This window comes from Leptopilina heterotoma, unplaced genomic scaffold (genome assembly GCF_015476425.1).
Source record: "Leptopilina heterotoma isolate Lh14 unplaced genomic scaffold, ASM1547642v1 Lhet_197, whole genome shotgun sequence".
NCBI lineage: Eukaryota > Metazoa > Arthropoda > Insecta > Hymenoptera > Figitidae > Leptopilina > Leptopilina heterotoma.
This window is the reverse complement of record NW_025110913.1, coordinates 349,701-376,063: the sequence shown is the minus strand read 5'-3', so window position 1 is coordinate 376,063 and position 26,363 is coordinate 349,701. Positions and strand designations below refer to the sequence as shown.

Genomic DNA, 26,363 nt, shown 5'->3' with positions numbered 1-26,363 from the left:
TAGCAGACAATCGAAATTTTGACTTTTCAGGAGCTAAGAGCTTTAAAAAATTAAATTGTTTATAAACAATTAATTTTGTTGTTGCCTTTTGTTGCTTAGATGTTTATTTGCAAGAATTTTATTTAGTAAAATAATTTTGGCAAAATTACTAGTCAAAATACTCCATCCGCCAATTAGCAGACAATCGAATTTTCGAGTTTTGAGGAGCTAAGAGCTTTAAAAAATTAAATTGTTTATAAACAATTAATTTTGTTGTTGCCTTTTGTTGCTTAGATGTTTATTTGCAAGAATTTTATTTAGTAAAATAATTTTGGCAAAATTACTAGTCAAAATACTCCATCCGCCATTAGCAGACAATCGAAATTTTGACTTTTCAGGAGCTAAGAGCTTTAAAAAATTAAATTGTTTATAAACAATTAATTTTGTTGTTGCCTTTTGTTGCTTAGATGTTTATTCGCAAGAATTTTATTTAGTAAAATAATTTTGGCAAAATTACTAGTCAAAATACTCCATCCGCCAATTAGCAGACAATCGAATTTTCGAGTTTTGAGGAGCTAAGAGCTTTAAAAAATTAAATTGTTTATAAACAATTAATTTTGTTGTTGCCTTTTGTTGCTTAGATGTTTATTCGCAAGAATTTTATTTAGTAAAATAATTTTGGCAAAATTACTAGTCAAAATACTCCATCCGCCAATTAGCAGACAATCGAAATTTTGAGTTTTGAGGAGCTAAGAGCTTTAAAAAATTAAATTGTTTATAAACAATTAATTTTGTTGTTGCCTATTGTTTCTTAGATGTTTATTTACAAGAATTTACTTTTGCAAAATAATTTTGGCAAAATTACTAGTCAAAATACTCCATCCGCCAATTAGCAGACAATCGAAATTTTGAGTTTTCAGGAGCTAAGAGCTTTAAAAAACTAAATTGTTAATAAACAATTAATTTTGTTGTTGCCTTTTGTTGCTTAGATGTTTATTTGCAAGAATTTTATTTAGTAAAATAATTTTGGCAAAATTACTAGTCAAAATACTCCATCCGCCAATTAGCAGACAATCGAATTTTCGAGTTTTGAGGAGCTAAGAGCTTTAAAAAATTTAATTGTTTATAAACAATTAATTTTGTTGTTGCCTTTTGTTGCTTAGATGTTTATTTGCAAGAATTTTATTTAGTAAAATAATTTTGGCAAAATTACTAGTCAAAATACTCCATCCGCCATTAGCAGACAATCGAAATTTTGACTTTTCAGGAGCTAAGAGCTTTAAAAAATTAAATTGTTTATAAACAATTAATTTTGTTGTTGCCTTTTGTTGCTTAGATGTTTATTCGCAAGAATTTTATTTAGTAAAATAATTTTGGCAAAATTACTAGTCAAAATACTCCATCCGCCAATTAGCAGACAATCGAAATTTTGAGTTTTGAGGAGCTAAGAGCTTTAAAAAATTAAATTGTTTATAAACAATTAATTTTGTTGTTGCCTATTGTTTCTTAGATGTTTATTTACAAGAATTTACTTTTGCAAAATAATTTTGGCAAAATTACTAGTCAAAATACTCCATCCGCCAATTAGCAGACAATCGAAATTTTGAGTTTTCAGGAGCTAAGAGCTTTAAAAAACTAAATTGTTAATAAACAATTAATTTTGTTGTTGCCTTTTGTTGCTTAGATGTTTATTTGCAAGAATTTTATTTAGTAAAATAATTTTGGCAAAATTACTAGTCAAAATACTCCATCCGCCAATTAGCAGACAATCGAATTTTCGAGTTTTGAGGAGCTAAGAGCTTTAAAAAATTTAATTGTTAATAAACAATGGATTTATATGTTAAATTATGTTCGTAGAATATTTGTCTGCAACTCTATAGTGAAAGAAATTATCGCGAAAAAGAAAGAATGAAGAATTGATCATTTTAAATTATTCTGTGGCGACGCCTATGGAATTGTGAGGCGTCTGGCGGTTGGCGGGTCGCTAGTTTCACGGCACCTCAAAGAAATGTTTTTAGTTCAAATGCAAATTTTATGATTGAAATACATTTTTTTTTGGTTCAAAAAAGATTTTTAGGTTTCAAATAAAATTTTTTGGATCAAATAAAAATTTTGTTTGATTCAAAGAAAAAATTTTATGAAGCAGTAATAAATTTTATTGGTTTCAAAATAAGTATATCGTTCAAATAATTTTTTTTATTCAAATCAAATTTGTGGCTTAGAAAAAAAATTATTTTGGTTAAAATAAGGTCTTTTAGGATCAAATCAATTTTATTTGGCCTTTACTTGCTTCAAAAACAATTTTATTTCTTCAAAATTATTTTTATTTAGCTGAAATAAATTATGGTTTGTTCAAATAACAATTTTATTTCTCAAATATATTTTATTTGTTTTGTAATTACATATCATTTGAAATATGTTTTATTTGGTTTAAATAAAGTTTGTTTGGTTCAAATAAATTAAAATAAAATAATCTTATGTTTCAAATAAATTTTATTTGGTTCAAATGAATTTTTTTGTGTTCAAGCAGCAATTTCATGATTCAATTAAATTGTTTTTGGTTCAAATAAAGATGTAATATTATAATTAAAAAAAAATTATCGAATTTTTGATGAGTTGTCTTCGCAGTTTTTTTGATAAAGAATTGAATTTTAGGTTTTAAATTGAAAATTTTTGATAATTTTAATTCTTTTGAAAAAAAAATAATTGAAAATATTCACAAATTAATGTTTTGGAAAATTTTCTTTTCCATGTCTAATTATTTCTAGAAGAATTCTTAGGAGAATAAATTAAAATTCTGTCTGAAAATCAGGGAAAAACGATCACAAATTTTCCTGGCAACCCTTTTAGAAAATTATTAATTTTTGTTTTTTAAATCATTTTTACATTTATATTACAAAATAAATTATTTATGTAAATTCCACTAATCTCTCTCGCTCTTAATTTTGCATATTTAGAAAAAAAGTACAATAAGAAATTTTTTTTCTCATTAAAGTTTAAAAATATTCAAAGAATTTCTATATAATTTTTTAGTTGAAAATATAACTTTTGCTCGAGCACATCTAAAGGGACACAGCTTGTAAGCATAAAAATCACAAGCCTCACGTACTTTAAATATTTCTTTCAACACAGTCAAGAGCTCGTACATTTTTCTTCATGGTTACTTATAATTTTATATAAAAAGAAATTTTTATCAAAAAGATATTTTTACTCTATATATAATAATGTATGCTTTATGTAGAATATAATTCAATTTTTCTCTAAAAATTAAAATAAAAAACACTCTATAAAAAATGGAGTTTTTTCTTTACTGTCCATTTATTTTCTCTGAATTCTTTTATTTTTTTTTTTTAAATAAACCAATATCTTCTTATAATGCATGGAAGAGACAAATTCAAATTTCGTTCAGCTTCGTGAGCAAAACTGCGTTATTTCCCTTGATAAAGTGCAAGATGGGACGCGAATAGTTCAAGGAGAGAAATATTGAGAGGGGTGAAGAGGAGCGAGAGAGAGAGAGAAAAGAGAGAGAAGGAGAGAAAGAAAAGAAAATTTAAAAGAAAAAGAAACTAAAGGTTCAAGAGTGAGTGGGGTCTCTGTCTCTCTTTCTCTCTTTTGTAGAAAATATGGTAACGACTGGAGGCGTCGTTTACGCAGCCGTTTTGTGAAACGTTTAAAACCGACAGACCAGACGGTTACTTGGATGTCGTCATTGGAATGAGAATTCTCGTCGTCGACGACGTCGTCGTCTTTGAGAGACCTTTCCCCCCTTCCCTTACCCCCCATCACCATTAAATCTGTCATTTAGGTTTGCAACTGGGTTTCGAGTACTCACCGAGATTGTAGACATTTGCGGATCTGCCGCAGGATTCTCTGACTTCTCGGTTATCCCATCCAATTGGGTACATCACGAGTCCCCCGCATATCATCACTGCTGTAACAGTTGCAGAGAGAAAAAAAATTTTTTTTTTTTACAATTACTACTTAATAGTGCTTTATTGAAGAGAAGAAAAATTTATCATATTCTTTTATTTTTTTTTGGCAAGAAAGAAAAAAATTCTCATCTTTTATTTTGTTTGGTCAGAAATTGTTGCTAAATCATTTTTATTAAAAATTAAGACGAAATAAAAAATTATTTGAAAACAATTAAGAAAAAGTATCAATTGCCATTTGGCAATTGATACTTTTTCTTAATTTTTTTCAAATTATTTTTTATTTTTTTTTAATATATATGAAACTCTCTCTTTTAGTCAGAGGGGAATAATTTTTTTGACACACATTTTATTTTTTTCAGTAGTGCACGTCTAGTATTGTCAGACAGTTAAAATTCTTTATTTTTATTTATTTTTTTTTTGAAAATTAATAGTAGATATTAGTAGTGAAAATAAATAGTCAGTAATAAATTTTACTAAAATCTCGAATTTTGTCATTAAGTAGAAATAGTAATTTTTTTATGCAGACAATTTTTTGGATTGAAATTCGAAATCAGTAGTAAACATTAATTTTAGTCAGACACTGACAGCTGTCGGACAGTTGAAGTTATTTATTTTTATATATATATTTTTTTTTTTGAAAATTAATAGTAGATATTAGTAGTGGAAATAAATTTCAGTCAATAATAAATTTTGCTAAAATATCGAATTTTGTCTTTAGTAGAAAAAGTAATTTTCACAGACATTTTTTTTGGATTGAATTTCGAAATCAGTAGTAAACATTGAGTTTAGTCAGACACTGACCGAGTTCTGTTGCAACTTTTTTTAGCATGAGTAGTAGTAGAATATTTTAGTCAGACAGAATGTTTTTTAATACACATTTTATTTTTGTCAGTAGTACAGTTCTATTTGTTGTCAGACAATTTGTTGAAATTAGTGTATTTTTTATATTTTTTAAAATCAATATTAAATATTAGTTGTAAAAATAAATTTCACTCAATAATAGTAAAAATAAATATTTGTCAATAATAGTAAAAGTGAATATCAATTAGTAATAGTAAAAATAAATTTCAGTCAGTAATAAATTTTACCAAAAGTCAAATTTTGTCATGAGTAGAAAAAGTGATTTTCACACAGACTTTTTTTTTGATTGAATTTCAATATTAGTAGTAAATATTGAGTTTAGTCAGACACTGACAGAGTTCTATGGTAATTTTTTAGCATTAGTTATAAAAATGCTAGAAAATAATTAAATTTTGTAAGAATTTCAGCTTTAGTTTTTAAACATAATAAAATTTCAGAATATTTGAAATTTGAATTTAAAATACTTGAATTTCTGTAAAAAAAAATAAGTTTAACAAGTATTTAAATATTATTTAGCAAAATTTTTGAATTTTTGAAATAGCACTTTTTTTAAATTAAACGTTTGAAACGTTGATTATTAGGAATCTGTCGCCTATTAACCGTTACTTGAATAACAAACGGTTATGATTGTTTACAAAAAAAAAAAACCCAATTTCTAAGCAATTCCGGAGTTTTCCAATTTTTCCCACTTCAGACAAAAAGTAATTTTAAAAGAAACTTTTAAAACTATCGCAAGTGATGAAAATTTTTGAGTGAATTTTGTGATTACGAAGTCGCAATGTTGAATTCTTTTATTATTCGCTTTCTATACTTAAGGGAAACCATTATGAAACGAAACGATTTTGCAAAGTAGTTGAAATACTCCAATTTAGAAAATCGTCATATTGCACTTTGGAATTATATATGCGAATAGACTGGCATTTATCAGAAGATTTTAACCTTAATGACATACACTCATCTTTTGTTCAGAGAAAAAAAAGGGAGAAAGAGAGAAAAGAATTCAATCATTTTAAATTACGAAACTTAAAAGCTTGATTGTGGAAACTTTTTTTTATTTGAATATATAAAAGAAAATAATACGTATTTCGACTTAGTTGATTTTAGTAAAAATATGGATGAAACTTTTCATGTGAAAATTAAATTTGAAATCATGAATTTTATATATCTCGAAAGTGAGTTTTCCGTAATGAAGGAGGATTCAGAATGAAACCCTTGGGACCATTATCCAGTGATTAAACTCAAGGTTTTCGACGTAACTCGGTTTATATTCGCTTTTAATAATGTTAAAACTTTAACTAAATCTATTTATTTTCAAGATGAGGTAATTAATGTTTCTTGTTCTTTAAATTATATTGCAAAGAAGAAATAGTTAATTTTTGTTAAATTCAAAAAGGAGGAATTTTATTTAAATTCTGTCGAACTTAGGAAAATATCCAAATATTGTTTTTACTTTTACAATTTATAGTAAAAAAGTAAAAAGAAATAGTTTTTACTTTTTACAATTTTGTTGAATTAGGGTACTTTTTACAGAAGAGAAAAAAAATTGAAATAAGCAACTTTTCGATGTATTTTACAAATTTTTTTTCTTTATTTTTCTTTTTTTTTTTGATTAGGAGAGATTTTTACGATGCTTTTTAATTTCACGGCGAAAAGGAAGCAATATTTTTAATCGATAACTGGCTGTCCTTTGTTAAAAGCTTTTCTATTTTCTGAAGTGTGATATGTCCTGTTTTTCAAAGAGTGAATGAGAGCTACTTTAATGGCTGAAGCGGGTACTCACCAGATAAAAGCTGAAGAGATCCAAGAGCCCGAGTATGCTTCGGAGTCTTAAGAACATGTGGAAGAAAAGAGGACGCCGCTGCCAAAAGCGTAAGCGCTCCAATCACAGCAATAGCAACTCCCAGACCAATAGTCACTGTGCTCGCTTGCCACCATGGACTTGGAATATCCCAAAAACTGAAAAATCATTAAAATCAATATTTACTATTGAAAACGATTTTTTAGCCACTATAATAGTACTGTTCCTTTAACCGAATATTTAAATTTTATCAATTTATTTAGTAAACAAATCAATTCTGAGTCTAAATATAAACTTAAAACAAATAAGAGCATAAACATAACAAATTAAAGTTAATTCAAAATTTAAATCCATTTAAATCTATTACTTTTTATAAATAGAAAAATTCTTCGCACAAATGCAATTTTTTTTAATGCAATTTATTTAAAGTCGAAAAAATTTGCAAGAAGTCAATTATTTTCAAAAATAATAATAAAAAACTTCAAATGAATTCAATGATAATAAAATTTCTCAAAAGAATTCAATTTTTTTTAATTTTAATAAATTTTACGCAAAAATTCAATTATTTTCAAAAATGTTAATAAAAATTGTTACACAATTTCGATTATTTTTTTAGAATATGAAAAAATGTCGTTTATTTAATTCAGTGTTGTTACAAAAATTTTATTTTGTATTTCCCTGATCATTCAATGATTTCTTAATTCAATTATTTAGAACTTGAATAATTTTGTTAAATAATTTAAATAATTCTTATGTGTTTTTATTAAAAGAATTTCAATTTAAAACCTAAAAAATTTAATAATTTTTAAAAATTACAAAATAACCCTTCTAAAATTAAATTATTTTCCATAATTTTTAATTAAACTTTATCTCTAAATCTGTTTATTGAAAATAATTTTCCAAAAGTTCTTCGAGAATTTAATTATTCAAATACAAAAAATTCAATTTTTTAAAATAATTGTAACAGTAACTATCCTTTTTTAAAGTTATTAAGGTATAATATTTTCAAAAAATTATAATGAAGAAATTCTTAAAGTTAAAATTAATTTTTTTTTAATATTTTAAAATAATTTTTGAAAGATAATAGTTTTTCATTTATATTACAATTAAAAAATTTCCAAACAATAAAAATTTGTTAAAATCTTTTACAAATTGATTGAATTTTTGAAAAATATAAAAGAAAATAATAAATTTTTTGAAAAATTTTAATTAAAAATTAAAAATTCAATTATTTTTATAAATAAAAAATTTATTCACAGGAATTTTCAATTATTTTTAAAAATTGTAATAAAAATCTTTACACGAATTCGATTATGTTTATAAATAGAAAAATTCTTTGCACAAATTCAATTATTTTTAATGCAATTTAATTAAATTTGTCGAAAAAATTTTGCAAGAAGTCAATTATTTTCAAAAATAATAATAGTCTTCATAGGAATTCAATTTTAATGAGATTGCCACAAATTTAATTATTTTTTTAATGAAAAAGAGGTCACCTAAACTATTTCTAAAATCTACTTATTTATTCTTTCATTTCATAGAATTTCAACAATTTAAGAATTTTCCAATTAAATATTTATTCAAAAATTCAACTAATTTAAAAAAAAATTTTAATAAACACTTCTCATAAAATTAACTTCTTCAGAAATTTTTGTAACTTTTTTATAATTTTGAATTTAAATAGATAATTAAATTGTTGCATTAGAATTTTATTAAAATTAAAAAAAATTCAATTGTTTTTAAGAACTTTATGACAATTTTTGAAAATAATTAAATTCTTTTGAGGACTTCAATTATAATTCTATTTTATAAATATTTTTTAAAATAATTGAATATTCCTCTGAAGAATTTTACTATTTATGAAAATAATTTAATTCTTGCGAAGAATTTGTATTAAAATTATATTCAAAATAATTGAATTCGTGCAAAGATTTTTTTTTAAATTTTTGAAATATGAAAATAATTGAAAATTTCTGTGTAGAATTTTATTATTTATGAAAATAATTGAATTTTCGAGAAGAATTTCTTAAAATTTTAAAAAAGAAATGAATTCTTTCGAGAAATTTTATTATAATTGAAGTTTTGTGAAGACTTTTATTATTTATGAAAATAATTGGCTTCTTGCAAATTTTTTCGACGAATGTAATTTTAATTACATAGTAAAATTCAATTTTTATATAGAATTTTCTTAATTGAATTTCTTCAAAGAATTTTTCTATTTACAAAAAGAATCGAATTCGCATAAAGATTTTTATTACAATTTTTGAAAATTAATATATTGGTAATAATAAAAATAATAAATTAGTAAATAAATTAATTTTTTATATTTCGAATCTGAAATTATTCGAAAATTTAAGTTGATATATTAAAAATAATAAATTTTTTAATTGACATAGTATTAATAATGAATGAAATACTGCTGGTGTTCGTAATATTTTTAGTTATTTACAAAATTTGTTAACGCAAATTTTTTGAAGTTTAATCATTGTTTATAAAAAATAATAAATTAATTAATTCGAATTTTGAACGTTATTATGGATTTATAGATTTAAGTGTTAAAAAATGTTATAAAATCGAAAAAAAAAATTTCCAAAGACTTTCTTTTATCAAAAATTTTAAATTAATTAATTTGAATCTTAGAGGTGAAAAAAAAATTGAAAACAGAAAAACGTGACAACGTGTGTAATTGGTCATCAGAATTCTTTTGATACAGAGATCGTAATTGAATTTTGTCAGTCGACAGTTCTCGTGAAATTGATGTCAAAACGTTTTTTTTTTCTTTTTTTTTAATAGATTTTAATGTCCATGAATGGAAAATCGAGGTTGATAGGCTTCCAGTTCTGTTAAGAGGAGCAAATATTTAATCTACCTCCCTTTTTCCAAATACATTGGGAAACGAAACTTTCAATATTCGCGAAATACTTTTTCTGCCATTGGAACATCAAAAACATATTTACGCTTTTTTTTCTCTTTCCACCCGAATAAAAACTCGATGACAATTTTTGAAATAAAAAAAAAGAAATTTTATCAACTGAAATGATTTTCATTGGGTGTGGATTTTTTAATATGGATAATGAATATAAAATTTATTTTTACATTGAGAAATTTTTAATCTTAAATTGTGGAAGATTTTAACTATTTCATATTTAAATTGAGTGGATTAAGGGGTAAAGGGTTTTTTTTTTTGTATTTCTTTTCCTCTTTTACGAGAAGGCGAAGAAAAACTGTGTATAATTTTTGCGAATTTTATATAGAATTCCTGAAAGAAATGGGAATTTGACGAAGCTTAAAATCCTTCTAGAGCTTTAGGGACCTTAAGCTCTTTAAAGAAATTCGTGAAACGTGGTCACTTTTCATAAGCCTTTAGGTTACAATAAAGGTTATTACAGGGCAGCATAAAATAATGAAAATTAAATCAGTTAAAAATTAAAATCACGTTGAACATGGACAAATATTAATCACCTTTTCTTTTCAATGTTAAAAAAATACTTTTCTCTTTCAATTAAATTATTATTATTATTTTACATTTTTATTGTACTTTTTATAAATTTCTGTAAATTCTTTACCCGTTGAACGAATTTTTTAATAATTTGATATTGGTTGATTCTTTTCTACATTATTTTTTTTTTCTTTCTCCTTTTGAAATAATTTAAAAAAATTGTTAGCTACTATTGTTGAATTATTGTTATTATTTATTATTATTATTATTATCATTTTATTGTTACTGTTCACAATAATATAATTAAAGTTTAATTAATAATTATAATATGATTTGAAATTTATATGAATAATAAGAAACATTATAAAGAAGAGAAAAAATAAAGTTGAAAAAGTATTTTCCATCTTTTTTATTGCATATAACATTGTAAATTCATTTAAGTGAAAAGTTCTCGGCAAAAGTAAAGAAATGCTAATTGCAATTCCTTGCATTTCAAGTCGCTATTCTCAGCGAGATACTTTTCTGGAAAGATTTTCTCCGACGCAATTGATAATTATGTCCCTGTTAGAAGTGGAAAATATTCTAATAAGAGAACTTGTCAGAAAGAATTCATTTAATTTTTTTTTCTCTCTCTTCATAATCAGTGATATTCTGATAATTAGTGGCAAGTGATAATATTTATTTGTGATTGTGAAATAAATTTATTGGTTACTATTTAATTTTTAATTCCAGTATAGAAAGGAATATTTTTCGAATGCTAGTGATGTTTTATATTAATTAATTATTAATTATTTATTAATTTATTGGATGAAAAAAAGTTATAAACAGAGTTCAATTGGTGGTCCAACCTTGACTATGTTCTCTTAAGTAGAATGAGATAATTTTAGTCAGACATTGTAGAAGTAAAAATTATTTTCAGTCATAGTAGTAAAAACCTATATTAGTCAGACACAAATGTCGATATTTGCAAACATTTCGTTAGCTTAACATTGTTACAAGCAATTTTGCTTTTAGTCGTAAAAACCATTTTCAGTCAGACATAAAATTTTGTAGCTTATAATTGTTATACAAGTAATTTTGCTTTTAGTAGTAAAATACAATTTCAGTCAGACAGAATATCAACGAATTTATAAACTATTTTTATAATATATCATTGATTTAATTTTATTTTCATAAAATCAAATTTTAATCAGAAATAATGTTTCCAAGTAGCATGTAAATAAAGTATCATTATACAGTGAAAGTAAATTTATTATAACTGTATTTTTCAATCTGAATAGTAAAAATAAAATACTATATGGAACATTTCAATTTTGCTTTGAGAGAGACAGAAGTAATAATTTTGTAATATGAATTTATATCATCATTTGTTTTAGCCATTTGAATCATGAATTTACCATGTTTCAACATGTTACTAATGCTCATATCGTGTACTATTCACTCGGATTATGAACCTCTCTTATTTAATGATTACAATTATATACTGGCTTTAATAAACGTATAGTGTAATGGCAAAAGAGGCAATGCTGCTGTTGATTTCAAAACCAAAATCATTGCCACGAAAAAGATCCTTTTAGCTAAATCATCGCAGTTATCGCAAAATCTTGTTTCCATATTTCGATTTCAAATATATATTAATTATTTTGAAAATGTATTGATTTTCAATATTAATTATTTTCGTATTTTCCAAATTATTTTATATTATTAATTTAATAAAATTAGCAATTTTAAAAATAATTGAATTTGAAAATTTTATAATTTAAATTTTTGTTGACAACACTAAAAACATTCAATTATTTAAAAAAAAAAAAAATTCTTATAAAATTCAACTATGTACAAAATTTGAAAAAAAAATTCTCGTAAAATTCCCAATTATTTTTATAAATAACAAAATTCTTCACCAAAGTTCAATTATTTTCATAAATGTCAAAAAAAATGTTCTCCTAATTTCAATTATTTTCAAAAATAAAATGCATTTTTCTAATTTCAATGATTTTCAATATCTACTATTTTTAATAAAATTTCTCAAAAAGAATTCAATTATTTAAAAAAAAATTTTTTAATAAAATTGTATGCAAACATTTAATTATTTTCATAAATAATAAATTTTTTTTAAGGAATTCAATTATTATTTTCATAAAAAATAATTTAAAATGATAAAAATAATTTTGATGAATTTTTTTTTAAACTAATGGAGTTTCTTTAATAATTTTAATTAAAAATTTTGAAAGCAATTGAATTTTATGAAGAAGAATTCTATTAAAAAGTGAATTGAAAATAATTGAATTCTTGCGAATAATTTTACTATTTATAAAAATAGTTGAATTGTTTCGAAGAATTTATTAAAATATTAGAACATAATTGAAATTTATGGAAATGTTTAAAAAATATTGTGAATTCATCCGAGGAATTGAATTTAAATTGTTTTGAAAATAATTGAATTCCTTCAAAGTATTTTACTATTTATAAAAATAATTGAATTATTGCGAAGAATTTTACTATTTATAAAAATAATTAAAATGTTTCGTAGAATTTATTAAAATTTTAAGAAATAATTAAATTGTTATGAATTGTTCTATATTTAAAAATAATGAAATTTTTTCGAGAAATTCAATTAAAGTTGTTTCGAAAATAATGGAATTTCTTTAAAGTATTTTATTTTATTTTTTTTATTTTATTTTTATTTTATTTTTTTTTAAATATTTGAATTTATCAAATTATAATAATTAATTTTTTATTTTATTTAACTTTAAATTTACGATTATGTTCACTATATATTACTAGAAAAATATTTACTTGTTTATTATCAGCTTTTTTGTCAGAATCATTTTTTTAAAAATTATTTTGCAAATAAAAATGTCTTTCTGCAAAAATAATTTAATGGTGTTTTTAAAAAAAAAAAATTATTTGTTCTTGTTTATTATCATCAAGAGTTTATTTTGTACCGCACTAAATTGACAGGAGGAGAAAAATACTTTTCAGGAAAAAAAAGGAACAAATATTGTTGAATTGTATTTTCTTCACGTGTTAAATATAATTTGCCAAAAAATAGGAAACTTTTAGATTAATAAAATAATGGAGAGTCGAAAGAAAGGCTTTATTTTCTCGAACTTTGTCACGTACGAAACAAAAGGGGGAAAAGAAAAGTATCTCAGTGCTTTTTTTTCGTTAGCTTCCTTTATTTTCCAATGAAAAGAAACAACATTCTTCGTTCTGTTTTGTCATGCATCCCCCATCGAGGTTCACCAGACTCACGATTTCCGTGTAAAAAGCTTTTGTTTACAATTTTTCATATTACTCTGCATGTGTCCTCTTTTTGTTTCCCTCCGCATTCGTAAATACAAATTACTTTTTATAAACACAATTTTTTCCATTTACGCATTTTTTTATAATTTTTTTTTCAAATTTTGTTAATTTTTTTTTTATTTAATTAATTTTTAACGAATTAAATACTCTTTAGTATCATTATTACAATGGTACTAAAGAGTATTTAGTTATTTTCCTATTCGAATTTTTTTCCTTTTTGTCAAACTTTTTTTTTAATTAAATTTTGGTCATATTTTAATAATAGAAGTTTTTTAATAACTTGTTTCATATTTTTGGTAATAGAATTTTTTTTTTAATCATTGTTATATTTTTTTTTATTTTAATATTTTAACCTTTCATTGCAAGTAATTTTTCGAATATAATTACAATATATTTTTTTTAACGATGAGAATTTTAATTAAATTTATACGACATTGTAAAATAATAATAAAAAAAAATTTTTTTATTGGTTTTCCCATGAATGTTTTCAGAGATAGTCAGTTTAATAAAATTTACTTTCAATGTAAAACATTCCAGCTCGTTAATCGCTTGCACTACATAACGAATGTAATTTATTTCCGCGCAGATTGATAGCACTGTCTACATATGCACGAACATACAAATACTATTCAAGATAAAAAAAAAATTGTATTGTCTCGCGGGATATATGTTGTAAGGTAAATTATCCATGAATTTACTCACACCAGATGAATTGGTAAACGGTTTAGCATCAATTGTAATTTTCAAAAGCGAATTGTTAAGAATAGAGGAAGCAAATATTAATTTTGCTAATTAATATTATTATTGAAATTATATTTAATATTTTTAGAGTTTTTAATATTTTTATGATAATTAATTATAGTTTCTATAAATAAAAATAATATTAATAATAACAACAACAAGAATAATAATACTATTATTATTATTATTATTATCACTAATAATTTTTAATATTATTATTACTGTTTTTAACGACTTTTTTATTCCTTTATTTATTCTTATTTATTATTTATATATTTATTTATTTTTTAATTTATTTATTTATTTATAAATAAAGAGAGAAAAAATAACAGTAGTTACATTGTTAATCACTGAATTGTTTTACTTTTATTTTCAAAAAATAATAAATCAAAAAAAGGGTTGATCATCAATAATATTTTTTGTTTTCGATTGTTTTTTTAACAGTTGTAGTATAAACTGCGAGTTCATTTTTAAGCTCGATGAAATTGTCGGCTTAATCAATAAGCGACCGAGAAGAGTGATTAAGACCCGGGCTTAGTTTTTTTTTGCCTTTCTATTTTTTTTTTTTTTTTTAAGCTTCACTCAAAACGTTTCATGAAAAAAAAGTTGTATCAATTTTATTTTTTATCATTTGTTTTCAATTATTTTGTAAACTTTTATATGGCGAATGAAATATCGGTGAAAAAGTTGAATAATTGAGTAAATATGGGAACATATCAATCAAGAAGTTTACCGTCATCGCAAAGCTTTTGTGCAAATTTACCAAAGGATATGGGGGAGGGGGACGGCAGTGATTTTCTTTTTTTTTTTTTAGTGATGTATTAGAAAATATCAGGGCAAAAGTATCGATAAATCTTGCGCGTAAAATTTAAACGTCTGCCAAATAGGAAACAATGCATCACGAAGAAAAAGAGCTTTGTTGAATTTTTGGATCGTCAAATATTTTTTTTTTTTTTTTTTGCAAAGAAAAATTGGAAAAGAAATTATTTAGTTTTAAATGCCTATGTATAATGTGGATAATAAGAATTATTAATAATTAACAGTTTTAATAATAAATAAATTTATAACTGTAATAATTGTTATTAATATAATAATTGTGATAGTTATTAATAATTATTATTATTTTTAATTACTTATAATAATCGTCGTACCGTCACTTATTCATTCTGTCTATACCTGAAGTTAGTCATTATCGCGTTGTTTTGTTTTTTTAGGTTTTGACAGTTGAAAATTGTATTCTTAATAATTTTTTTTCTAATTTCTAATATTTTTCCTTCAAAGACAATACTATTCTGAAAAATGGCAATAATTTCTTTATATATAAAAATTATTTCAATTAAATTTAAGGAAATTTTCAATTGTTAAAAATGTTTTGAATCAATTGTTTTTGAGAATTCAATTATCTTGAAGATACTTTAATTAAATTTTTATTGACATTTTTCAGAAACATAATTTTTCCACAATTTCTAAATTAAACTATTCAATAATTCTTCAGTAATTTAGTTAAATTATTTTAAATATTTAGTTAGTTTATTTATTCACAAGAACTAAAATTTAAAAAATTACAATTTCAAATCTTTTGGAATTTAATTATTTCTTAAAATTAAAACCAAAATTCAATTATTTTTAAAAATTTTAATAAAATTTTTGTTAAAATGTCAACTATTTTCAAAAATTTTCCTCAATTTAATAATCTTCAATATCTACTATTTTCATAACATTTTCCAAAAAAATTAAAAAAAAAAATTTATTAAAATTCTACACAAACTTTTAATTATTTTCAAAAAATAATAAAAATTTCACAGGAATTTCATTATTTACATTTTTTTTTATAAATTTCTTCGCAACCATTGAATTATTTTCATAAATAATAAAATTTTTACGGGAATTCAATTATTTTCGTAAATAATAAAATTCTTTTTAGAAATTCAATTATTTTCATGAATAATAAAACTCATTGCAGAATTTCAATTATTTTAAGAACAATTTTAATCGAATTCCTCAAAAAATGTTTTGAAAATTTTATTAAAATTCGCCAAAAGAATTCAGTTATTTAAAAATGTATAGATTAATTCTTTATGAGAATTAAATTTTAAGAAACATGCAATTATTCAATAAATTGTTATTTTTGTATTTAAATAATTGAATTCTAGTAGAATTTTATCATAAACATTGATTTAAAAATAGATTTCAGTTAAAATATTAGATTATGAATGTTAAAAGCATTAGAGCGTAAATTTTAAGAAATAATTGGATTTTGAAAAGGTGACAAAGTAAAATTTTTGAAAATTTGAATTTTTCATATTTTTAACAAACAATTCTGTGAAATTAATTTTTATTGCGAAACTTTAATTGCGGATTTTGTTTTTGAAATTATTTAAGTTTTTATTTTCTAATATATATTTAATTGAAGAATTTACCAATAATCGTTTTTTTTTGTGGGAAATTTTATAAATAGTGACCATTTATAAATAGTTTTTTATTTAAATATATGTAACTCTTTTGGCCTGTAAAAAGTGTAATTTAAATATTATTTTATGCTTTTGAGTGAAATTCAAACGTGGTTAATTTAATTAATGTTTCAAGCTAAGTTGTGAACAAGTTTAGTACAACGTGTTGGTTTCATGGCATACAATTTTGGATAAACGTACCTGGAGTACCTTGCACATTCATATACTATTTCTGGAATAGCGTTGGGTGCTCTGATTCGAGGATAATTACAGCGCCGAAATGAATTGAAATAAGCGTCTGCTTTCCCCAGAAGTCGTCCCTGTAACATATTTAAACGTGAATTTATTACTATCTGCTTATTTCAAAATAGGAGGCAAATAATTAGAAATTTATTATTATAAATTATGCGCATTAGAAGACATTTTTCATAGTTTAATACAAATTTCTCTTGAAACAAACTCTAATTACAAAATTTATTAAATTTAAAAAAAATATTTTCATAAAATAAAAAAAAAATAATAAAAATTATATCTTTTTATTATTATTTCAATTGGGTGCAAAATTTACATAATTCAAATTAAGAGAGATTTTCTTGTTGTTATTGTTATTTTTCTCTAGAGAAAAAAAAATTGTTTATTATATTTTGTTTTTTATTAAAAATTGCATTGAGGAAAATTTTCAAAGAAGCAATTTTTTTTTCTTTTTTGGGAAAATACAAAAACATGTATATATCGCTTGTGAATCTAGAATCTTTATACCAAACGAGAAAGGCAGCAAGAGCGAATGTAAATTTTTCTATGCATTTATTCATTTCGGTCAGCGACGTTTTAATACAAGGGGTGTCCTTTGCATGGAGAAAAAATAGCACCGATTAATATCTTTGATGCATAACTACAGAATAGTCGCATTTAGATATTAATTTTCAATATTTCCGTTATTAGATTGAAAAAAGGGAATTCCACAGTAATTAAAAATAACGCTTAATTAAAATAATGTGGACATATTTCAATAAATACAAAAACTAATGATAAATAATAATAATAATAATAATAATAAATAAAATATGGATTTTAGAATAAAAAATACAAATAAGAATAAATAAAAAAGTAAAAAAAAATAATATAATAAAATAACTAAAATACCTGAATTAAATAAATAAATTAAATACTTAAAGTGAAAATAATTTTTAATAATTTCATCTGGAAATAACACTTTTGATTCTGTTCCGTTTTTCGAGAATTTATTCCAACATAATTTTTTTTAATTACAACTTATCTGAAGTGATGGCAGTTAAAAAAACATTAAATTCACTTTATTGCAATTTTTCACAATTTTTTTTTTTTTCTTTTTTTTGAGGGGAGGAAAATTTTATATTAAAATTGTAATATTATGTTCTCGATATGTACTTTCTATTTGGCAACGTGATAAAAAATGAAAATTTCATTTCCAAAGGAGAGTATTTTATATATTGGAGCACCCAGTGTGTATATACGTGTGACTGTAACTCCATGGAAACTTTAAAACGCTTTTCACAGAATTTAAAATCAGAAAGAGGCTTAGAATGCAAAGTCTGAATCTCTGAAGAATGGATGCTTTAAGAAAAGTGTAGGGTATTATTCATTCATGGAATTTTTTCCCCTCCCTTTTTCTCTCTCTCTTTCTCTCTCCTTCCTTGCTTCCTTCCTTTCACCCTTTTTTTTGCACCTTACAATTTTTCAATCTATGGCTTCTCTCCAAATGAAATTGACAGCTTCAACGAGCGATATTTCAAATGATTACAACCTTCGTATATCCGATATTCGAGCATGGCTTTTCTGAGTTTCATCAAAAGGATAACGATTTCTACATTTGCTTTCGAGTATTTTCTTTTTATTCTCTGTGCATTTTATAGGTAATTGTCAATTTTTCTTCTTTTTAATAAAAAAAACACTTTAACTAACAGGTTATTTTGATTTTTTTTTAATTCTATTTTTATTTTTGTTGATTATTTACTGATTAGAAATCAATAAAGTTGAAACAATCAAGACAATTGTTGCAAATGTAATGATTATAGTCAGACGTTTTTATAAATTTTTACAAAATAAATAAATGTGAAGATGTATTTTATAATTAGTAGAACATGAATTTTTTAGTTAGACAAAATTTTTATTACATTTAAGTAGTAGAGTTAGTGATTATAGTCAGATGTATTTTTTATCCTAGTAGAAAATGAAAGCTTTGGTCAGACAAAAATTGGATTATATTTAAGTAGTAAAAGTGATGATTATTAATCATCTCTGATTCAGAAAAAATTTTTATCTAGAAAAATGAAAATGGTCTTAACACTTTTTTGTACGATTCTTAAAGTGTATTATCAAATTAGGGCTTTTTTGAATAAAATAGTAATTTTTTTTAGGAAAAAAGGGCTTGTTTCTAAAAAAAGACGCTACTTAGAAACTATTCAGAATCCATGTCTGCTTCACAAAAAATTTATATCGAGAAAAACGTTGCTGGTCTTGACATTTTTTAATACCATTTCGTGTTCAATATCAAATTATGGTTTTTTATTGCAAAAAGGCCTTTTTTTTACTAAAAAAGAGTCGGTAACTAAAAATACTGTTTTTTTTTCTAAATTTTGTAATTTTTGTCTCAGTAGTAAAAGAAATTTGTAGTCAGACAGCAATTTTACAATAGTTAATTAGTATAAGTACGTAAAATTAATTTTTCGTCAAATTATGTCATTTTTTCTATTAGTAGTAAAAGTCAGGAATTTTTATTAAAGTACTGGAAAAAATTGAATTTAAAAGTAGTTACGAATGATTGCAGAAATTCAATTATTTTCAAAAGTAATATTGAAAAACATTCATTTAGTTAGTAAATTATTTATTTTTGTATTTAAATAATTTAATTCCCGTAGAATTTTCGAATAAAAATTAAATTAAAAATCAATTTCAATTAAAATTTTACATAATAATTGAATATTAAAAGAATTATAGCATGAATTTTCAGAAATAATCGAATTTTGAATATTTTTGAAAATAATTACATTTTTCAAAGAATTTACTTAAAATTGTATTAAAAATAATTGAAGTCCTGTAAAGAATTTTATTATTTATGAAAATAATTAAATTCCTCCAACGAGTTTCATTGAATTTTTTTGAATAATTGAATTATTGCAAAGACTTTTATTAACATTTTTAGACATAATTGAATTCTTTTGAATCATTTTATGAAAATTTAAAAAACTAATTAAATAATTTAGAATAATTGAATTACAATTGTATTAAGAATAATTGTATACTTGTGATTAATTTTATTATTTAAGAAAATAATTGAATTTTTATTAAAAATAATTAAAATCCTGTGATAAATTTTATTATTTAGGAGAATAATTGAATTATTGCAACGAATTTTTATTAAATTTTTTTTTAAATAATTTAAATCCTGTAGAGAATTGTATTATTTGGGAAAGTAATTGAATTCTTGGAACGCATTTTATTAGATTTTTTGAAAATAATTGAATTTTTTTAAGAAATTTTATTAAAATATCAGATTTTGAAAATATTTAAATTTCAGCGAAGAATTTTATTATTTGTGAAATGTAATTGAATTATTGCAAAAAATTTTTGGAAAATAATTACATTTTTCGAGGAATTTATTTAAAATTATATTAAAAATAATTAAAATCCTGTAAAGAATTTTATTATTTATGAAAATAATTGAATTCTTCGAACGAATTTCATTGAATTTTTTTAAATAATTGAATTCTTGCATAGGATTATATTAAATTTTTTAGAAATAATTTAATTTTTTTGAAGCATTTTATGAAAATTTGAAAAAAACAATTAAATTATTTAGAACTATTAAATTGAAATTCTATTAAAAATAATTGAAAGCCTATGAAAAATTTTATTATTCATGAAAATAATTGAATTCTTACAACGAATTTTATTACATTTTTTAAATAATTAAATTCATAGGGAAAATTTTATTACCTTCTTCTACGTTTGTAAAAGTAATTGAATTATTGGGAAGGATTTTATTAAAATTTTTGTAAATATTGGATTTTTTTTTTTTTTTGAAAAATTTTATGGAAATTTAATTTATTATAAAACATGAAGATATCAAGCATTACTTCTTTTTTAATTTCTATTTGTTGATTATTTAGTAATATTTGTATTTCCTGATTGTTTACTGTTTAGAAAAAATAATTAATTAATAATAATAATTAACCACTAAAAAAAAGAGTCGTAACAATTGTTTCTAACTGTCGTTTATTAAAATTGTTTCTAGAACAATTTTTTTTTTTACATCCAAACTTTCGGTATAAAGAAACAAGCATAGTATAAAAATATCTCTGTTAAGTGGTTAAATTTTTAAGTGCAACTAGTACATAAATCATTTGCTATCTCGTGAACAAGAAATGAAGGAAGCACATGCATTTTCACACAGGAGCAATTAAACAAAGATTTGTCAGACGTTGGTTGGTGCAACTGGCCGTGAAAATATTGGACTTTTCTGCTGGAATTACTCTTATACACAAGTCTCATTATTATTCTCACGATGTTCGCCTACTCGAAAAGTTTAATTTACCTACTTTCATAAAGTATTCGACTGCGACTTTTTTTTCTCTCCTAAAATATTATGTACAAGCTTGTAGATTGGAGAGACTAAATTTTTCTTTTGTCTTTTTTCGCAAATATGGAGCTGTACTTTTTTTTTTTGCTTTAATATCACAAAAATATGAACTTAATATTATCCTCTATTACTTTGAGAGCTTTTTTTAATTTTACAGAACTAATAACTTTTCTTGTAAATTTTTTTTTGCTTTCTTTGTTTTTTACTGTTCGGTTAGTGTAGTTCTTTTCTTGTTGTTGTTCGTTAATTTTCTTTAAAAGAAAACTTCTTTTTTTTGGTTTTTTTCTTCTTTTATTTTCAATGTAGATTTTAATTAACTTGAATAAATTTCGATTGAATGAAATTTTATTAGAGGTCGTGAAATTGTATAAGGATTATACAAATGATTTTAAATATCGATGAAGAATATTCTCGATAAGACGCTTAAGAGTTTGGGGGAACTTTACATTAGTTTCTGTAGAAGCCTTTCATCTATTGAAATTCAATCCTTATTGAAAATTAATGGCTCACCGAATACGAATCATGACGAAAATTGACTTCGCTTTTAAAAGAAGTTGTTGAAACAGAAATAATTTTCAAAGTAAAAGGGAAGTTTAATTTTATACTAAAATAGTTGACTATTATTTGAAAAATTACTTTCATTTTGTTTCCATTTGCCCAGAAATTTACTAATGCAGTCAACGAAAATTAGTTTTGAATTCATAATAATTTTGATTCAATACATAATAAATTTGTTTTCAATAAAAATTATCTTTAATTCAAACCTATTTTTTTTTTTTTTTTTTGTTACTTTTTTTTGGATTACAGAGTTCTTTTCAGTGTAGGGAGCGTAAATCCTTGCAAAACGGAATAGAAAATATTAAATTTTCGATTGAATAAAAAATTCTGTTAGAAAAATTAAATTTTAATTTGAATAATTTTGCCGGAGAATTGAATTAATGAAAGTTTTGTTTGATTCAATTAAACTACGTTCTGTTTGTGTGTTTTATGAAGTCAAATAATTTTTCATCTCACGGTTTTTATGGATTTTTTTTTATCATTAGATACACAGTACTCTTATTCCTTTGAGCATTATCGAACCATCCTTGAATTCTAATTAGGCTATAAAAATAAAACGGATTTCAAGTTACGATCGAGGAATAATAAATGAAGGAAAGCAAACATAATATTATAATAAGGAAAAGAGGTTCATAGAATAATGAAATAATAATGTTAATAATAATAATAATAATAATAAGTATAGAAAATTCCATTGAATTTTATTTTCATTTACAAAATTATATTATCGTATTTCAGATATAAATTTTTTATTTCACTCTTTTTCAAATTATAAATTTTTTAAAATAGCGTTTTGCTTGTTATTTTAATAGCTTGAAAATCTTGTTACTTTATATAAAATATTTTTATTTTCCATATAGAATATTTTTATTTTCCGTAGAATATTTTTATTTTCCGTAGAATATTTTTATTTTCCATAGAATATTTTTATTTTCCGTAGAATATTTTTTTAAATAGAATATTTGTATTTTATAAAAATATTGTTATTTTACATAAAACATTTGAGGAGAGAATGAATAAAAATTTTGCCGAGAATCAAATTGCGAACGTTTTTGAGACAAGAAGAGAAGAGTACCTACATATTGTCAAAGTAAGAATGTAAAATTTAGAATTTACTTTTCGGTGTGCGGGTGTAGAGGAGAACGTGAAAGTTTTTTTCAAATTGTCTAAATTAAACCTTTAAAACTAAGCTTGTGCAGACCTACTTTTACTTTTGAATTGCACTTTCAACGTGCACTCATGCTTTTGTCTACAAGCCCTGCAAATAAACTATGAAATTGCCAGTGGCGATTTGGAGAAGTTACATTTCGTGGTATTATGTATAATATTTGACCGTACATATACGCACATCTAGAATGTAAACACACCTTAAGCCCCTTCAACTTACGACCCGGTGTCAGAGGCTCTAGTTAACAGTTGAATTTGCATAAGTTACACCCCCTATTTATGAGCTCGTTAATTGTGTTTGTGTATCATTGCCACGAGCGTAGCATATATATATGTATAACTTTATACTTATATATACATATATAGATACATACATACACATACACATACACATACATATTTTCCATATCTCATTTAATTCCTCTTAATAAATACACTCTTCGTCACAGTTTTTCCTCTCTCGCCTGTCTGGCTAGTAATGAGCTTTAAACGAATAAAACGTTGTATATTATGCAAACAAAATGACTTCTAACTTTGCTTTTTTTAATTCGAGCTTTCAATAACACTTTTTGTCCAGTATTATTTTTTTGTTAAGTTTGAAAAGGTATTTTTAAGTTTTGCTTTGCAAATATTTTATTTCAGAGAAATACATATTTTTGGTTTATTATTTTATTTTAAAAACGAAACTTGATTTTATTAAATTTTTATTTGGAAATAAATTGATTTTCACACTATTCTACTGTAACATAAAAGGCTTTTCGTCTCACAATATCTTGTAGTCTTTTATTTAAGTAGTAAAAGTGGATTTTAATCAGACGAACAATTTTCGTATTTGTACTATCTCTAAATTTGAATTAGTAAAAATGTTTACTAATTAGGATCACAGACTAACTTTTTGCTTTCTAATTAGTAAATTTTACTGTAATAAAAAGTTATTTCTACTATTAATTTTTTAGTAAAATAAATAGTAATTTTTACTAATTAATGAGTATAGTTTACTAATTCCAGGGCTCGAACTATAGGTCCGTAAATCCCGTAAAAGTCCGTTACTTTGCTTGAAGTCAGTAAACATCCATTTTTTTTGAAAAAAGGTCCGTAATGTCCGTAACTAAATCTGGAGAATTTTAGAGAAATTACAAATAATTGCAGAAATTCAATTATTTTCAAAAGTAATAAAATTCTTCACAGAAATTCAATTATATTCAAAAATTGAAAGAAATTCTCGTCAAAATTTCAATTATTTTTAGAAATAATTAACTTCTTATCCAAAATTGAATTTTTTTCAAAAATTTTAATTAAATTTTCGGCAAAATTTCAATTATTTTTAAAAATTTTAATTAAATTTATTTGGCAAAATTTCAATTATTTTCAAAAATTTTTCCTCAATTCAATGATTTTTAATAGGCATCTACTATTCTAATAAAATTTTTCAAAAGAATTGAATTATTTAAAAAAAAATTTAATAAAATTCAACACAAACTTTGAATTATTTTAAAAAAATCACAAGAATTTCAAAGGAATTTCATTATTTACAAATTTTTTTTTTATAAATTTCTTCGCAATCATTCGCAATCATAAATAATAAAATTTTTACGGAGATTCAATTTTCAATTATTTTCGTCAACAATAAAATTCCTTTTAGAAATTCAATTATTCTTTATAAATAATAAAACTCATCGCAAAAATTCAATTATTTTTAATACAATTTTAATCGAATTCCTCGAAAAAATTCTTTAAATTTTTAATAAAATTCGTCAAATAAATTCAGTTATTTAAAAATTTATAGATAAAATTTCTTATGAGAATTCAATTTTAAGAAACATGCAATTTTATTCAATAAATTATTTAATTTTGTATTTAAATAATTGAATTCGAGTAGAATTATCTCATAAACATTGTTTTAAAAATGGATTTCATATATAAATTAAGATTATAATTGAATATTAAAAGCATTAGAGCGTAAATTTCAAGAAATAATTGAATTTTAAAAAGGTTTCAGATTAAAATCTTTAAAAATTTTAATTTTTCATATTTTTAACTATAACAATTCTGTGGAATTAATTTTTTTTGAGAAACTTTAATTAGAGGATTTTTTAAAATTAATTAAAATTTTTATTTTCTAATATATATTTAATTGAAGAATTTACGAATAATTGAAATTTCGTAAAATTGAATTGTAAACAAATGCATTTGGAAATTCTTACAGAACTTTTTCAAAAATTATTAAAAATAATGAATTTGTAGAAGATATTTAGTTAAAAACACGAAAATAAAATTCAATTTTGTACAAGTTACAAATTATTGCAGAAATTCAATTATTTTCAAATGTAGTAATATTCTTGGTAACAATAAAATATTGTTTAAAAGTAATAACATTCTATTTAGGGATTTAATTATTTTTCACAAATAATAAATCTCATTGGAGAATTTCAATTTCTTTAAACATAATTTTAATCGAATTTCTTGAAAAATGTAATTATTCTTAAAAATTTATAAAAATTCATTGATGAAATTCAGTTATTTGAAAATTTGTTGATAAAGATTCTTCATGGGAATTGAATTTTAAGAAACATTAAATTATTCAATAAATTATTTATTTTTGTATTTAAATAATTGAATTCCAGTAGAATTTTCTCATAAACATTGTTTTAAAAATGGATTTCAGTTATAAATTAAGATTATAATTGAATATTAAAAGCAATATAGCGTGAATTTTTAAAAATAATTAAATTTTGAAATTAATTTTTTTGAAAAAGTTTAATTGAATTTTTTTAGTATTATTTATTAGTGGAAGTAAATTTAAGTCAGACGAAATTTTTTAGTGTTCATTTAAACAATAAAAGAAAATTTGACTGTATTTTACTTAGCTCGTTTATTGACAAACTTTTTTTGTTTTTTATATAAGTGGTAAATGAAGATATTAATCATAAGAACTTTCTTTTTTACTTTTTTTAAAATTTTTTTTTTGTTTCTTTAAATTCTAGGCAAGAGAAGTTTTACAGTTTTTACGTTAGTAGTAAAAGTCAATTTTAGTCAGACGAACTTTTATACATTTTACCCAAGTAGTAAAAGTAAATTTAAGTCTGACGAACTTTCGTAGTTTTTATTTAAGTAGTAAAAGTAGATTTAAATCAGACGAAATTTTTTGTAATTCGTATTCAAGTAGTAAAAATTTTGCGCCTGTAAATTTTAGCTAAGTGAATTTTTAAAGTTTCTAGTTTAAGTAGTAAATTTGTATTATTAACAAAAATCACAAATTTAAGTAGTAAAAGTCAATGTTAGTCAGACGAATTAGTTTTTCTAACATTTAAATATAAAATTTTTAATGTAATATTATTTATTTATAAGAATAAAACTGTCTATTTGATTAGTTTACATTTAAAAAAGGAACGTCCTTTCACATTATTTTATTATTTCAAAAATATAATTTTTTCCAAAGGATAAATTCAAGAATTAATGGAATACAAATAAGTTTTTTATCGACTTTTAAACAAATGATAATTCTGCGACAAGC

At 22.7% G+C, this 26,363-nt stretch overlaps 2 protein-coding genes across 4 annotated transcripts in view; one reads left to right on the top strand and one right to left on the bottom strand.

Moving 5' to 3' along the window:
• LOC122500987 (band 7 protein AGAP004871-like) overlaps nucleotides 1-26,363 on the top strand; it is a 283,194-nt gene that overhangs the window by 192,310 nt on the left and 64,521 nt on the right. The window lies entirely within an intron of this gene.
• LOC122500988 (LHFPL tetraspan subfamily member 6 protein-like) overlaps nucleotides 1-26,363 on the bottom strand; it is a 36,930-nt gene that overhangs the window by 3,685 nt on the left and 6,882 nt on the right. Inside the window, exons 2-4 of the mRNA XM_043610182.1 lie at nucleotides 16,708-16,826; nucleotides 6,553-6,728; nucleotides 3,812-3,910 (exon numbers count right to left, since the gene is read on the bottom strand). Of these exons, the coding sequence (XP_043466117.1) occupies nucleotides 3,812-3,910; nucleotides 6,553-6,728; nucleotides 16,708-16,826 (394 nt within the window). The remainder of the gene's footprint in view (nucleotides 1-3,811; nucleotides 3,911-6,552; nucleotides 6,729-16,707; nucleotides 16,827-26,363) is intronic.